The following is a 15333-nucleotide window of genomic DNA, read 5'->3' on the forward strand; positions in this document are numbered from 1 at the left end:
TCAATTCCTGGTACCAAAAAAAAAAGTTATTTTCCATAAGAAAGTATTTTAAAACTCAAGCTATTTTTTTTGAAAAGGCTTTCAAAACTCCAATTGTAATTTATTTTTTTTATAATTTAATAGTAAACCTCTAATAAACAATGGAAAACATTAGGGTTAACAGTATTCATAAACTACATGCTTTATTAAAATGATACCAGTATAATTTATAAAAAAACCTGACATCCTAAAAGATAACCTAACTTTCAGAAAAAAAGGGAACTAAAGCAATTTTCACAGCTCCAACTTTAAGAAAGAAAAGGAAATGGGCTTTTTACTCACTAATTATCACTTATCGTCAAAATAGCTTACTGACTGCTAAAGTACAGTTGAGAAACTTCAAAATGTAACTACAGCCAACAAACTTAATATTTAAGTTATATTTAAGTATGCCAGTGAAATGGTTGTTTTGAGTCAAAATGTGGAGAGGTAAATGAAGATGTTTTTAGTTGTGAATGAAAGAAACAAAAACATTTTCACCTTTACTACCTAAGCCTCTTTGAGAATAAACAAAACTTCGACAGTGTCTATAAATATTATATAATAATAAACAGCATACGGCTGATCTTTCAGTTCATAAGAACATAATGGTCAAGGTCTTCAAGGAAATGCCTACTTTTCCTAGATTATAATTTGGATTGTTCAAAACTCATTATCCCCTAAAGAAAAATTTTATGATACCTTATCTGAAGATACCATTTACTACTACATTTCTTCCCACTTACTCCTATCTTCTGCATCTTTTAAGTTCTGGTCTATTTCTTCCCTCCTCTTTAGAAGGAATTATTTTTCCATCCCTAAGCATTATATAATTTGAACTGTATAAGAAGTAAAAAATCAAGCAAAATGAAATGATACATTGAACTGATACCATAAAAAAATGGTTAAAAAAATGAGGCTCCTTACCTTTAACTCGTTCTATTACTTTTGGTCTCTGAGGTTTAGACTTAGGAGATGGAGAATTAAATCTGAGATACGGTCCTTTCTTAAGAGTGCTGCGATGGCCCTGATAAACAGGTTTTCCATATATTTGTAACATATAATCCTCATCTTGTATCATTGTGGTTGACTTCAAATGCCCCTATATACAAAATTATTAAAGTCATCATAAAAAATAGATATCAAAACACCTCAATTTTCTAGAGCCTCCATTTGCTAGCTCAAGTTCCTATAATAAGAATACAGGCTAGAAAAAATACTGTATTTTAAATAGCCCTTAAACTTTGGGATATAATTTTCAAATGTGAGTTTAAAAAGCATGAAATTTAAATATACTAATCATCCACCTAAGAAACACAAAAATTCTTACATTACTAATATATCTTTAGCACCAAAATGAAATGTTTAAATATATTTTATGTTTTTTGTTAAATTCAAGTACAATAAAATATAACAAAACCTAGTCTTCAAACATTCCTGACCCCACTTTCAACCATATCCAAATGCCACAGAAGGGCAGCATTTATTGAGCATGTACTAAGTGGCAAATACTAGATGCTTTGTTGATCTGCTCAATAATTCACATTTGACTTTTAAGAAAATTAAAGCCTAGTTAGAGCAGAAAACAAAAAAATTCCACAACATCTATTACCACAACTTGTTACTCACTAAAGTGCACTAAAAGTAAATTTATAAATTTAAAAATAACATACACGCACACACACAAGGATGAAATACACTTTCGATACCAGTTGGTTTAGGAGCTAGATGATCTCAGGTAAACCTGCTATGACTTTTACAATATGATTCTAAGTATGAGATCTGAAAAGCTGGGTGTGGTGGCATGGGCCTGTAGTTCCAGAAGCTAAGGAAGGATAACCTGAACTCAGGAGTCTGGAGTCAGCATAGGTAACATAGCAAGACCTACCTCTTATAAAAATTTTTAAAAGAAGTATGACATTTCAAAAGGAAGGAACAAGAGATTTCGTGCAATGCCTTCCACATTATGAATTCAAAACCTTAAATATCAATAGTGTAAAGATAGTTTATACTTGTATAGTACCTTGTATTTTTAAAACATCTTCATATTCAATTCATTATTCATAAATTCTTTACATCTTAAAGGACATAATTATAGCACAGCACTTATGTCACAAAACCAGATTAGGATCTTACTTCTTTTCTCTCTTTCTGTACACCTGATGCAGGTGTGCTCCTCACAGGTGGACTTCTAAAACGCTCCTCTGTTTGTTTTTGAGAATGCTGTCTTGGGATTATAGATCTGTTCACAGTTTTGTCTTGTGTGTTGGCTTTAATATCTTTACTCATATTCTGAGCTTTCTTCGTCCTTTGATTCTTAAGATCAGATCTCCTTTTTTCATGATCTTTTCTTGCCAGTTCATCCTAAGGTAAGCAAAATTAAAATTACTTAAAACCTATGCACACAGTAATGCATAAACAACAGAAAATATTAGAATTTATTGTTTGCTATTACATAGTTTACCAGTTTAAACTGCATTTAAAAGAAAGAAAACTGGCTTACACATGAATTTAAAAAAAAAAAAATCTCGGTTTTCAAGATGGCAGACTAGAGGGTGGCTGCATTTCATGATTCTCCAGGACTCAGGATTCAGAAGAAGAGATATTGAGAGACTTGAGACCAACTCAAAGCAGCCGGGTGAGTCTCTCCTGTTGGGGAGGCGTCCTGGATGAGACGGTAGTCACGGAACGCAGGGCACTTCCTGAAGTAAAGTTGCCCGGCGAGACACCACTCCCCCCGCTGGAGCAGTGAACTCGGACAACTGGGAGCATCGTAGAGGAGGCCGCGTAGCACAGCGCTGGGACTTGGAGCAACCACTGGGGCTCCGGGCGACCGCCCAGAGGAGGAGCGGTGAGGAGAGCTGTTTGGACTCAGAGCGACCGCTCCTGAACACTGGGGCCTGGCCGGAGGAGGAGGAGGAGGAGGAGCAGCGCGGCAGGTCACTTGGACTTGGAGCTACTGCACCAGAGCTACAGGCGGTTGCCAGAGGAGGAGCTGCGTGGCGAGCTGTTTGGACTCAGAGCAACCGCTTCTGAACACTGGGGGGCTGCCTGGAGGAGAAGGGGGGGCCGACTGGAGGAGGAGGAGGAGCGCGGCGGGTCGCTTGGTCTCGCAGTCACTGCATCAGAGCTCCAGGCGGCTGCTCAGAGGAGGAGGCGAGTGGTGAGTTGTTTGAAATCAAAGCGACAGCTCCTGAACAAGGGGCTGCCCGGAGTAGGAGGAACGGGGCGGGTCACTTGGACTAGGAGTGACTACCCAGGGCTACGGACGGTTGGCGGGAGGAGAAGGCGCGCGGTCAGTTGCTTGGACTCCTAGTGACCGCACCAGAACACCGGGCGGCTGTCCAGAGGAAGAGGCGTGTGGTGGGTCGCTGGGACTAGGAGCGATTGTATGGGGCCCCAGGTGGCTGCTCAGAGGAGGGGCCGCATAGCCAGGTGATTAGGTGCAGAGCAGAGTTCCAGGATCTAGGAGGCTTCTTGGTGGAAGAGCCGCACAGAGACACAGTTAGGGGCGGAGCGAAGGTTCCAGGACTGCGGGCAGATTCTCTGAGGAGGGGCAGCCTAAGGAGATTCATCTACAAAAGATGAGGCTCCCAGGCCCAGGAGGTAGGGCAGGGACCCTGGGAAAATACCAGAGAAAGGCAGCCCAGCCCAGGCGGGAGTTCTGGATTGAGGGGAACATCTACGAGGGGAACTGACCAGCGAGACCTCCCCACCGGGTAAGTCTTCCCTGCCGGGTGAGGTTTTCCCACAAGGACGGTAAAACCAGAGACACAAGTGCAAACAGGCCTTGCCTCAGCCCACAGCCTAGTTCCCCTTTGGATGACCATTGGTCAACAAGTGGAGGCACCTCTTTTCCACTAGCAGGGAATATACACCACCTGAAGGCCACCACCCCTAGAGAGGCTGCTTCCTTCTGGAGCACCACACTATCAACTTCCTCTAAGACTGCAGCCTACTGAAGGCTAAGAGGGGATATACTACAAATCTTCAGGGACATTATAAGTCAATAGAGGAAATCTGCAATATCTCAGTGGTCCACTGATACCTGAAAAATATGAGAAAACAAGGGAAGAAAATGCCCCAAACAAATCTAGATGTTACATCAATAAAACCCAATAACAGCATGGCAGAAGAAATGACAGAAAAGGAGTTCAGAATGTACATAATTAAAATGATCAGGGAAGCAAACGATGAGATGAAAGAGCAAATGCATGCACTGAATGATGAGATGAAAGAGCAAATGCAGGCATTGAATGATCACACCAATCGACAGTTAAAAGAGCAAATACGGGAAGCAAAAGATCATTTCAATAAAGAGTTAGAGATATTGAAAAAAAACCAAACAGAAATTTTTGAAATGAAGGAAACAATAAACCAAATTAAGAACTCCACAGAAAGCATATCCAATAGGATAGAACACCTGGAAGACAGAACCTCAGATATTGAAGACAAAATATTTAATCTTGAAAACAAAGTTGAACAAACAGAGAAGATGGTAAGAAATCATGAACAGAATCTACAAGAACTATGGGATATCATGAAAAGGCCAAATTTAAGAATTACTGGGATTGAGGAAGGCTTAGAGAAATAAACCAAAGGAATGAACAATCTATTCAATGAAATAATATCAGAAAATTTCCCAAATCTGAAGAATGAAATGGAAAATCAAATTCAAGAGGCTTATAGGACTACAAATACAAAAAATTACAACAGACCCACTACAAGGCACATTGTAATGAAAATACCTAACATACAAAATAAAGACAGAATTTTAAAGGCTGTGAGAGAAAAGAACCAAATTACATTCAAGGGAAAATCAATATGGATATTAGCAGATGTTTCAATCCAGACCCTAAAAGCTAGAAGGGCCTGGAAAAACATTTTTCAAGCCCTGAAAGAAAATGGATGCCAACCAAGAATCTTATACCCAGCAAAACTTACCTTCAAATTTGACGATGAAATAAAATCCTTCCATGATAAACAAAAGCTAAAAGAATTTACAAAGAGAAAGCCAGCACTACAGAATATTCTCAACAAAATATTCCATGAGGAAGAGATGAAAAACAAAGAAGCAAATCAGCAAAGGGAGGAATTATCCTAAAGGAATTGTCAAATAAAGGAGGAAACAAGTTGTGTCAAACAAATAAATAAACAAAATTTTAAAAATGAACCAAATGACCGGGAAACCAAATCATTTCTCTATAATAACCCTGAATGTTAATGGCCTGAATTCATCAATCAAAAGACATAGACTGGCAGACTGGATTAAAAAGAAAGATCCAACAATATGTTGCCTGCAAGAGACTCACCTCATAGAAAAAGATACCCATAGATTAAAGGTGAAAGGATGGGGAAAAACATACCATGCACATGGACTCAGCAAAAAAGCTGGAGTATCCATCCTCATTTCCGATAATGTGGACTTCAAGCCAAAGTTAGTCAGAAGGGATAAAGAAGGTCATTTCATACTGCTTAAGGGAAGCATAAATCAGCAAGATATAACAATCATAAACATCTATGCCCCAAACAGTGGCTCATCTATGTATGTCAAACAAATCCTTCTCAATTTCAGAAACCAAATAGACCACAACACAATAATACTAGGTGATTTTAACACGCCGCTCTCACCACTGGACAGATCTTCCAGACAAAAATTGAACAAAGAAACCATAGATCTCAACAACACAATCAATAATTTAGACTTAACGGACATTTATACAATATTCCATCCAACCAAGAGTGAATACACTTTCTTCTCAGCAGCACATGGATCCTTCTCTAAAATAGACCATATATTATGCCACAAAGCTAATGTTAGCAAATACAAGAAGATAGAGACACTAGCATGTATTCTATCAGATCATAATGGATTGAAGTTAGAAATAAATGAAAGAGTAAAACACAGAAACTATTCCAACATCTGGAGATTAAACAATATGCTATTATATGATGAATGGATAACAGAAGATATTAGGAAGGAAATTAAAAAATTCTTAGAGGTAAATGAGAACAAAGAAACATCATATCAAAATCTCTGGGACACTATGAAAGCAGTACTTAGAGGGAAATTTATTTCATGGAGCGCATTTAATAAAAGAAGTAAAACTCAACAAATAAACAACCTAACACTACAGCTCAAAGCCTTAGAAAAAGAAGAACAGAACAGCACCAAAAGTAGTAGAAGACAGGAAATAGTTAAACTCAGAGCTGAAATCAATGAAATTGAAACAAAAGAAACAATACAAAAAATTGACAAAATAAATAGTTGGTTCTTCGAAAAAATAAACAAAATTGATAAACCTTTAGCCACACTAACAAAGAGAAGACGAGAGAAAACCCAAATCACTAAAATTCGGAATGAACAAGGAAATATCACAACAGACAGGATGGAAATACAAAACATAATTAGAAGCTATTTTGAAAATCTATACTCCAACAAAATAGAAAATTTCGAAGACATCAACAGGTTTCTAGAGACATATGAATTGCCTAAACTGAATGAGGAGGACATAAACAATTTAAATAGACCAATTTCAAGTACTGAAATAGAAGAAGTCATCAAAAGCCTACCAACAAAGAAAAGTCCGGGACCAGATGGGTTCTCAGCCGAGTTCTACAAAACCTTTAAGGAAGAGCTCATTCCAATACTTCTCAAAGTATTCCATAAAATAGAAGAGGAGGGAACCCTCCCAAACTCATTCTATGAAGCCAATATCACACTGATACCTAAACCAGACAGAGACTCATCAAGGAAAGAAAATTTCAGACCAATATCCTTAATGAACATCAACGCAAAAATTCTCAACAAAATTTTAGCAAATCGCATACAAAAACATATTAAAAAGATAGTGCACCATGATCAAGTGGGTTTCATCCCAGGGATGCAAGGTTGGTTCAACATCAGGAAATCAATAAACGTAATTCACCATATTAATAGACTTAAAGTCAAGAATCACATGATTATTTCAATAGATGCAGAAAAAGCATTTGATAAAATACAGCACCCCTTCATGCTCAAAACACTAGAAAAAATAGGGATAGTGGGAACATTCCTTAATATTGTAAAGGCCATTTATGCTAAGCCCACGGCTAATATCATTCTAAATGGTGAAAAACTGAAAGCATTCCCCCTAAAAACTGGAACAAGGCAGGGATGCCCTCTTTCACCACTTCTATTCAACATCGTTCTTGAGACTCTGGCCAGAGCAATTAGACAAACCAAAGAAATTAAAGGGATACGAATTGGAAAAGAAGAACTCAAACTATCCCTGTTCGCTGATGACATGATTATATATTTAGAGGAACCTGGAAATTCCACCAGAAAACTCTTAGAACTCATAAGTGATTTCAGTAAAGTAGCAGGTTACAAGATCAATGCCCATAAATCCAACGCATTTTTATACATAAGTGATGAATCTTCAGAAAGAGAAATTAGGAAAACTACCCCATTCACAATAGCCTCGAAAAAAATAAAATACTTGGGAATCAATCTCACAAAAGAGGTGAAAGACCTCTACAATGAGAACTATACAACACTAAAGAAAGAAATTAAAGAACACCTTAGAAGATGGAAAGATCTTCCATGTTCTTGGATAGGAAGAATTAATATTGTCAAAATGGCCATACTACCTAAAGTGCTATACAAATTCAATGCAATTCCAATTAAAATCCCAATGACGTACCTTACAGAAATAGAGCAAGCAATTATGAAATTCATCTGGAAGAATAAGAAACCCAGAATAGCTAAAGCAATCCTTAGCAGGAAGAGTGAAACAGGGGGTATTGCAATACCAGATCTTCAACTCTACTACAAAGCAATATTAACAAAAACGGCATGGTATTGGTACCAAAATAGAAAGGTAGATCAATGGTACAGAATAGAGGACACGGACACAAACCCAAATGAATACAATTTTCTCATACTGGATAAAGGGGCCAAAAATATGCAATGGAGAAAAGATAGCCTCTTCAACAAATGGTGCTGGGAGAACTGGAAATCCATATGCAACAGAATGAAACTAAACCCATATCTCTCACCATGCACGAAACTAAACTCAAAATGGATTAAGGACCTTGGAATCAGACCAGAGACCCTGCAGATTATAGAAGAAAAAGTAGGTCCAAATCTTCACCTTGTTGGTCTAGGACCAGACTTCCTTAACAGGACTCCCATAGCACAAGAAATAAAAGCTAGAATCAACCACTGGGATAGATTCAAACTAAAAAGCTTTCTCTCAGCAAAGGAAACTATCAGCAATGCGAAGAAAGAGCCTACAGAGTGGGAGAATATCTTTGCCAATCATACTTGAGATAGAGCACTAATCTCCAGAATCTATAAAGAACTCAAAAAACTCTACTCCAAGAATTCAAATAGTCCAGTCAACAAATGGGCTAAGGAAATGAATAGACACTTCACAGAAGAAGATCTACAAGCAATCAACAAACATATGGAAAAATGTTCAACATCTCTAGTAATAAGAGAAATGCAAATCAAAACCACCCTAAGATTCCATCTCACCCCAATTAGAATGGCGATTATCAAGAATACGAACAACAACAGGTGTTGGCGAGGATGTGGGGAGAAAGGTACACTCATACACTGCTGGTGGGGCTGCAAATTAGTGCAGCCACTCTGGAAAGCAGTGTGGAGATTCCTTAGAAAACTTGGAATGGAACCACCATTTGACCCAGCTATCCCACTCCTTGGCCTATACCCAAAGGACTTAAAATCTGCATACTACAGAGATACAGCCACATCAATGTTCATAGCTGCTCAATTCACAATAGCCAGACTGTGGAACCAAACTAGATGCCCTTCAATTGATGAGTGGATAAAGAAACTGTGGTATATATATACTATGGAATATTACTCAGCCATAAAGAATGATAAAATTATGGCATTTGCAGGCAAATGGATGAAATTGGAGAATATCATGCTAAGTGAGATAAGCCAATCTCAAAAAGCCAAAGGACGAATGATATCGCTAATAAGTGGAGGTTGACACATAATGGGGGGGAGGGAAGGGTTAGAGTTAGGGTTAGGGAGGGGGGCAAGTATGGAGGAAGGAACTACTGTATAGAGGGTAAAGAGGGGTGGGAGGGGTGGGGGGAAGGGAAAAAATAACAGAATGAATCAAACAACATTGCTCTATGTAAATTTATGAGTATACAAATGGTATGCCTTTACGCCATGTACAAACAGAGAAACAACATGTATCCCATTTGTTTACAAAAAAAAAAAAAAAGAAAGGGAGCTGAAGGAAGAGAGAGATTTCATTACCCAAGGGCCTATGAAGTTTTACTAAAGCATGTAGTTGGTTCTCTTTTCTCTCATCTCAATCAACTTTGCAAGAATTAATAAAAATAAAGTAATTGCTTTGTTAAGAACATTAATAAATTAATATCTGCTTTAACCTGAAAAAAAAAAAAAAATGAACCAAATGACCAGGAAACCAAATCATATCTCAATAATAACCCTGAATGTTAATGGCCTGAATTCATCAATCAGAAGACATACACTGGCAGATTGGATTAAAAAGAAAGATCCAACAATATGTTGCCTGCAAGAGACTCACCTCATAGAAATAGATACTCATAGACTAAAGGTGAAAGGATGGGGAAAAACATACCATGCACATGGACTCAGCAAAAAAGCAGGAGCATCCATCCTCATTTCAGATAATGTGGACTTCAAGCCAAAGTTAGTCAGAAGGGATAAAGAAGGACATTTCATACTGCTTAAGGGAAACATAAATCAGCAAGATATAACAATCATAAACATCTATGCCCCAAACAGTGGCTCATCCATGTATGTCAAACAAATCCTTCTCAATTTCAGAAACCAAATAGACCATAACACAATAATACTAGGTGATTTTAACACACCTCTCTCACCACTGGACAGATCTTCCAAACAAAAATTGAACAAAGAAACCATAGATCTCAACAACACAATCAATAATTTAGACTTAACGGACATTTATAGAATATACCATCCAACCAAGAGCGAATACACTTTCTTCTCAGCAGCACATGGATTCTTCTCTAAAATAGACCATATATTATGCCACAAAGCTAATGTTAGCAAATACAAGAGGATAGAGACACTACCTTGTATTCTATCAGATCATAATGGATTGAAGTTAGAAATTAATGAAAGAGTAAAAAACAGAAACTATTCCAACACCTGGAGATTAAACAATATGCTATTATATGATGAATGGATAACAGAAGATATTAGGAAGGAAATTAAAAAATTCTTAGAGGTAAATGAGAACAAAGAAAACATCATATCAAAATCTCTGGGACACTATGAAAGCAGTACTAAGAGGGAAATTTACTTCACGGAGCGCATTTAATAAAAGAAGTAAAACTCAACAAATAAACGACCTAACACTACAGCTCAAAGCCTTAGAAAAAGAAGAACAGATCAGCACCAAAAGTAGTAGAAGACAGGAAATAGTTAAACTCAGAGCTGAAATCAATGAAATTGAAACAAAAGAAACAATATAAAAAATTGACAATATAACTAGTTGGTTCTTTGAAAAAATAAACAAAATTGATAAACCTTTAGCCACACTAACAAAAAGAAGACGAGAGAAAACCCAAATCACTAAAATTCGGAATGAACAAGGAAATATCACAACAGACACGATTGAAATAGAAAACATAATTAGAAGCTATTTTGAAAATCTATACTCCAACAAAATAGAAAATTTCGAAGACATCAACAGGTTTCTAGAGACATATGAATTGCCTAAACTGAACAAGGAGGACATACACAATTTAAATAGACCAATTTCAAGTAATGAAATAGAAGAGGTCATCAAAAGCCTACCAACAAAGAAAAGTCCGGGACCAGATGGGTTCTCAGCCGAGTTCTACAAAACCTTTAAAGAAGAGCTCATTCCAATACTTCTCAAAGTATTCCATAAAATAGAAGAGGAGGGAACCCTCCCAAACTCATTCTATGAAGCCAATATCACCCTGATACCTAAACCAGACAGAGACACATCAAGGAAAGAAAATTTCAGACCAATATCCTTAATTAACATCAACGCAAAAATTCTCAACAAAATTTTAGCAAATCGCATACAAAAACATATTAAAAAGATAGTGCACCATGATCAAGTGGGTTTCATCCCAGGGATGCAAGGTTGGTTCAACATCAGGAAATCAATAAATGTAATTCACCATATCAATAGACTTAAAGTCAAGAATCACATGATTATTTCAATAGATGCAGAAAAAAGCATTTGATAAAATACAGCATCCCTTCATGCTCAAAACACTAGAAAAAATAGTGATAGTGGGAACATTCCTTAATATTGTAAAGGACATCTATGCTAGGCCCATGGCTAATATCATTCTAAATGGTGAAAAACTGAAAGCATTCCCCCTAAAAACTGGAACAAGGCAGGGATGCCCTCTTTCACCACTTCTATTCAATACTGTCCTTGAAACTCTAGCCAGAGCAATTAGACAGACCAAAGAAATTAAAGGGATACGAATAGGAAAAGAAGAACTCAAACTATCCCTATTTGATGATATGATTATATACTTAGAGGAATCAGGAAATTCCACCAGAAAACTTTAAGAACTCATAAGTGAATTCAGTAAAGTAGCGGGATATAAGATCAATGCACATAAATCTAATGCATTTTTATACATAAGTTATGAATCTTTGGAAAGAATAATCAGGAAAACTACCCCATTCACAATAGCCTCAAAAAAAATAAAATACTTGGGAATCATTCTCACAAAAGAGGTGAAAGACCTCTACAATGAGAACTACAGTACTCTAAAGAAAGAAATTAAAGAAAACCTTAGAAGATGAAAAGATCTCCCATGTTCTTGGATAGGAAGAATTAATATTGTCAAAATGGCCATACTACCTAAAGTGCTATACAGATTCAATGCAATTCCAATTAAAATTCCAATGATGTACCTTACAGAAATAGAGCAATTATGAAATTCATCTGGAAGAATAAGAAACCCAGAATAGCTAAAGCAATCCTTAGCAGGAAGAGTGAAACAGCAGGCATCGCAATACCAGATCTTCAACTCTACTACAAAGCAATAGTAACCAAAACGGCATGGTATTGGTACCAAAATAGAAAGGTAGATCAATGGTACAGAATAGAGGACATGGACACAAACCCAAATAAATACAATTTTCTCATACTAGAAAAAGGGGCCAAAAATATGCAAAGGACAAAAGATAGCCTCTTCAACAAATGGTGCTGGGAGAACTGGAAATCCATATGCAACAGAATGAAACTAAATCCATATCTCTCACCATGCACGAAACTAAACTCAAAATGGATTAAGGACCTTGGAATCAGACCAGAGACCCTGCAAATTATAGAAGAAAAAGTAGGTCTAGATCTTCAACATATCGGCTTAGGACCAGACTTCCTCAACAGGACTCCCATAGCACAAGAAAGAAAAGCAAGAATCAATAACTGGGATAGATTCAAACTAAAAAGCTTTCTCTCAGCAAAGGAAACTATCAGCAATGCGAAGAAAGAGCCTACAGAGTGGGAGAATATCTTTGCCAATCATACTTCAGATAGAGCACTAATCTGCAGAATCTATAACGAACTCAAAAACCCTACACCAAGAATACAAATAATCCAATCAACAAATGGGCTAAGGAAATGAATAGACACTTCACAGAAGAAGATCTACAAGCAATCAACAAACATATGGAAAAATGTTCAACATCTCTAGTAATAAGAGAAATGCAAATCAAAACCACTCTAAGATTCCATCTCACCCCAATTAGAATGGCGATTATCAAGAATACGAGCAACAATAGGTGTTGGCGAGGATGTGGGGAGAAAGGTACACTCATACATTGCTGGTGGGGCTGCAAATTAGTGCAGCCACTCTGGAAAGCAGTGTGGAGATTCCTTAGAAAACTTGGAATGGAACCACCATTTGACCCAGCTATCCCACTCCTTGGCCTATACCCAAAGGACTTAAAATCAGCATACTACAGAGATACAGCCACATCAATGTTCACAGCTGCTCAATTCACAATAGCCAGACTGTGGAACCAACCTAGATGCCCTTCAATTGATGAGTGGATAAAGAAACTGTGGTATATATATACTATGGAATATTACTCAGCCATAAAGAATGATAAAATTATGGCATTTGCAGGCAAATGGATGAAATTGGAGAATATCATGCTAAGTGAGATAAGCCAATCTCAAAAAGCCAAAGGACGAATGATATCGCTAATAAGTGGAGGATGACACATAATGGGGGGGAGGGAAGGGTTAGTGTTAGGGTTAGAGTTAGGGTTAGGGAGGGGGGCAAGAATGGAGGAATGAAGAACTGTATAGAGGGAAAAGAGTGGTGGGAGCAGTGGGGGGAAGGGAAGAAATAACAGAATGAATAACAACATTACCCTATGTAAATTTATGATTACACAAATGGTATGCCTTTACGCCATGTACAAATAGAGAAACAGCATGTATCCCATTTGTTTACAATAAAAAAAATAAATTAAAAAAAAAAAAAGGGTATACTGCTAAGGCAACTTCAACACAGTGGATAAACTTCTTAACCTCAGGGTATTACATTTGCAAAAGCAAAGTATTTTCTTCATGTCATGTTCCTTTTTAGTAAATTTAGTAGTCAATTGTTGTTTGGTTCCTGTTTTTGTTTTATGTTAAAGCTGATCTTTCCAAATGGTCCTTGGGTATCTATGGGGAACTGGTTCCAGAACAACCTGAGTATATCAAAATCCAATGCTCAAGTCCCTAATGTAAAAAGGCATAGCCTTTACATATAACCTATACATATCCCACTTCGAATAATCTCTAGCTTACTTAAAATACCCACTGCAATGTAACTATTGCATAATAGGTATATAATGTTTTAGAAAATGACAAGAAAAAACACTAGTATGTGTTCAGTACAAACACAAATTTTTATGCAAATTTTTTACTGAAGTTGATTGAATCTGTGGATGTGGAACCCATGGATACAGGGGACAGACTATAATTCCACTTTTAAAGGAACCAGGTCATTCTGAAACAGAGAAAGACCACTACCAACCACTGGGTCAAGTCAAACAAGGAATGCAAATTGATGTTGCCTCTCTTTATGCAAAAAAAAAAAAAAAAAAGCACTAGACTACCTAAGAGGTCTACCCAGATTATATTAATTTTTAACATATAAAAAAGGTAAGAATGAAGCAATAAGTGTGCAGCAAACTAAGTGAAATAAGACATCCCAAAAAACAAAAAGCCAAATGTTCTCTCTGATGTGTGGATACTAACACACAACAAGGCAGGGAGAGGGCAGGGGATAGAAGTTCTCTGGATTAAACAAAGGGGAATGAAGGGAAGGGAGGGAAGATGGGAACTGGAAAGACAGTGGAATGAATCAGACATAACTTTCCTATGTTTATATATGAATACACAACCTATGTAACTCCACATCATGTACAAACACAAGAATGGGAAGTTATATTTCATGTATGTATAATATGTCAAAATACATTCTACTGTCATGTATAATTACAAAGAACAAATTAATAAAAGAATGTAGTAAAGGAGAAAAAAATCTCTGGAAAAATAAAAAATTAAAATTACTAATATTTTATGGAGCAAGGGGAATAGGAAATAAAAGAGATATAGGGATAGAAGGATAAATTTTCATTATAAACTTTAGTCTCTTTCTTTTTTGTTTGGTACTGGGGATTGAACCCAAGGGCCCTTTACCAGTGAGCTGCATTCACATCCCTTTGTATTTTTTATTTTGGGACAGGGTCTCATTAAGTTGCTTAGGGCCTCAGTAAGTTGCTGAGGCTGGTCTCCAACTTCTGATCCTCCTGCTTCAGTACCCCAAGTCATTGGAATTACAGGCATGTGTCACTGCACCCAAGAACTTTTTTTTTTTTTTTTATGTTTAAACCACAGAAATTTAGTAACTTAAAAAATTAAAGTAAGTTTTTTAAAAGCAAATAATTTATAATAAAATTAAGATAAAAATTTCACACAGAATTCAGAGTAATAGAGGGATAAATATTGCCAGTTGGCTACAAAGCCAGAACTAGACTTTGAATCTTCTGACTCAGTTCAACCTTTTTTTTTTTTGTTTTTCTGGTGCATTACATGGTAGCTAATATAAATTCTTCATAACTGTATTAGCGATATATGCTTCAATGTAAGAAAGTTTAAAAATATATTTCCCCCATTTGTTTATAATAAAAAATTTTTTTAAATATATATATATATGTATATATCTATGTTTATTGCTCTGGGAATGGAACTGACACTTCACCCTGTTACCACT

General features: G+C 36.7%; 1 protein-coding gene across 11 annotated transcripts in view; it reads right to left on the reverse strand.

The window, feature by feature from the left end:
* Positions 1-15333, reverse strand: part of KIAA0586 — a 136657-nt gene that overhangs the window by 94791 nt on the left and 26533 nt on the right. For all 11 annotated transcript variants that reach the window (XM_079125787.1, XM_079125788.1, XM_079125785.1 and 8 more), the window contains 2 exons: positions 2155-2382; positions 946-1120 (listed from right to left, as the gene is read on the reverse strand). In XM_079125787.1, the coding sequence (XP_078981913.1) occupies positions 946-1120; positions 2155-2382 (403 nt within the window). The remainder of the gene's footprint in view (positions 1-945; positions 1121-2154; positions 2383-15333) is intronic.

This window comes from Sciurus vulgaris (assembly GCF_902686455.1).
Source record: "Sciurus vulgaris genome assembly, chromosome: 2".
In the NCBI taxonomy this organism is placed as follows: domain Eukaryota; kingdom Metazoa; phylum Chordata; class Mammalia; order Rodentia; family Sciuridae; genus Sciurus; species Sciurus vulgaris.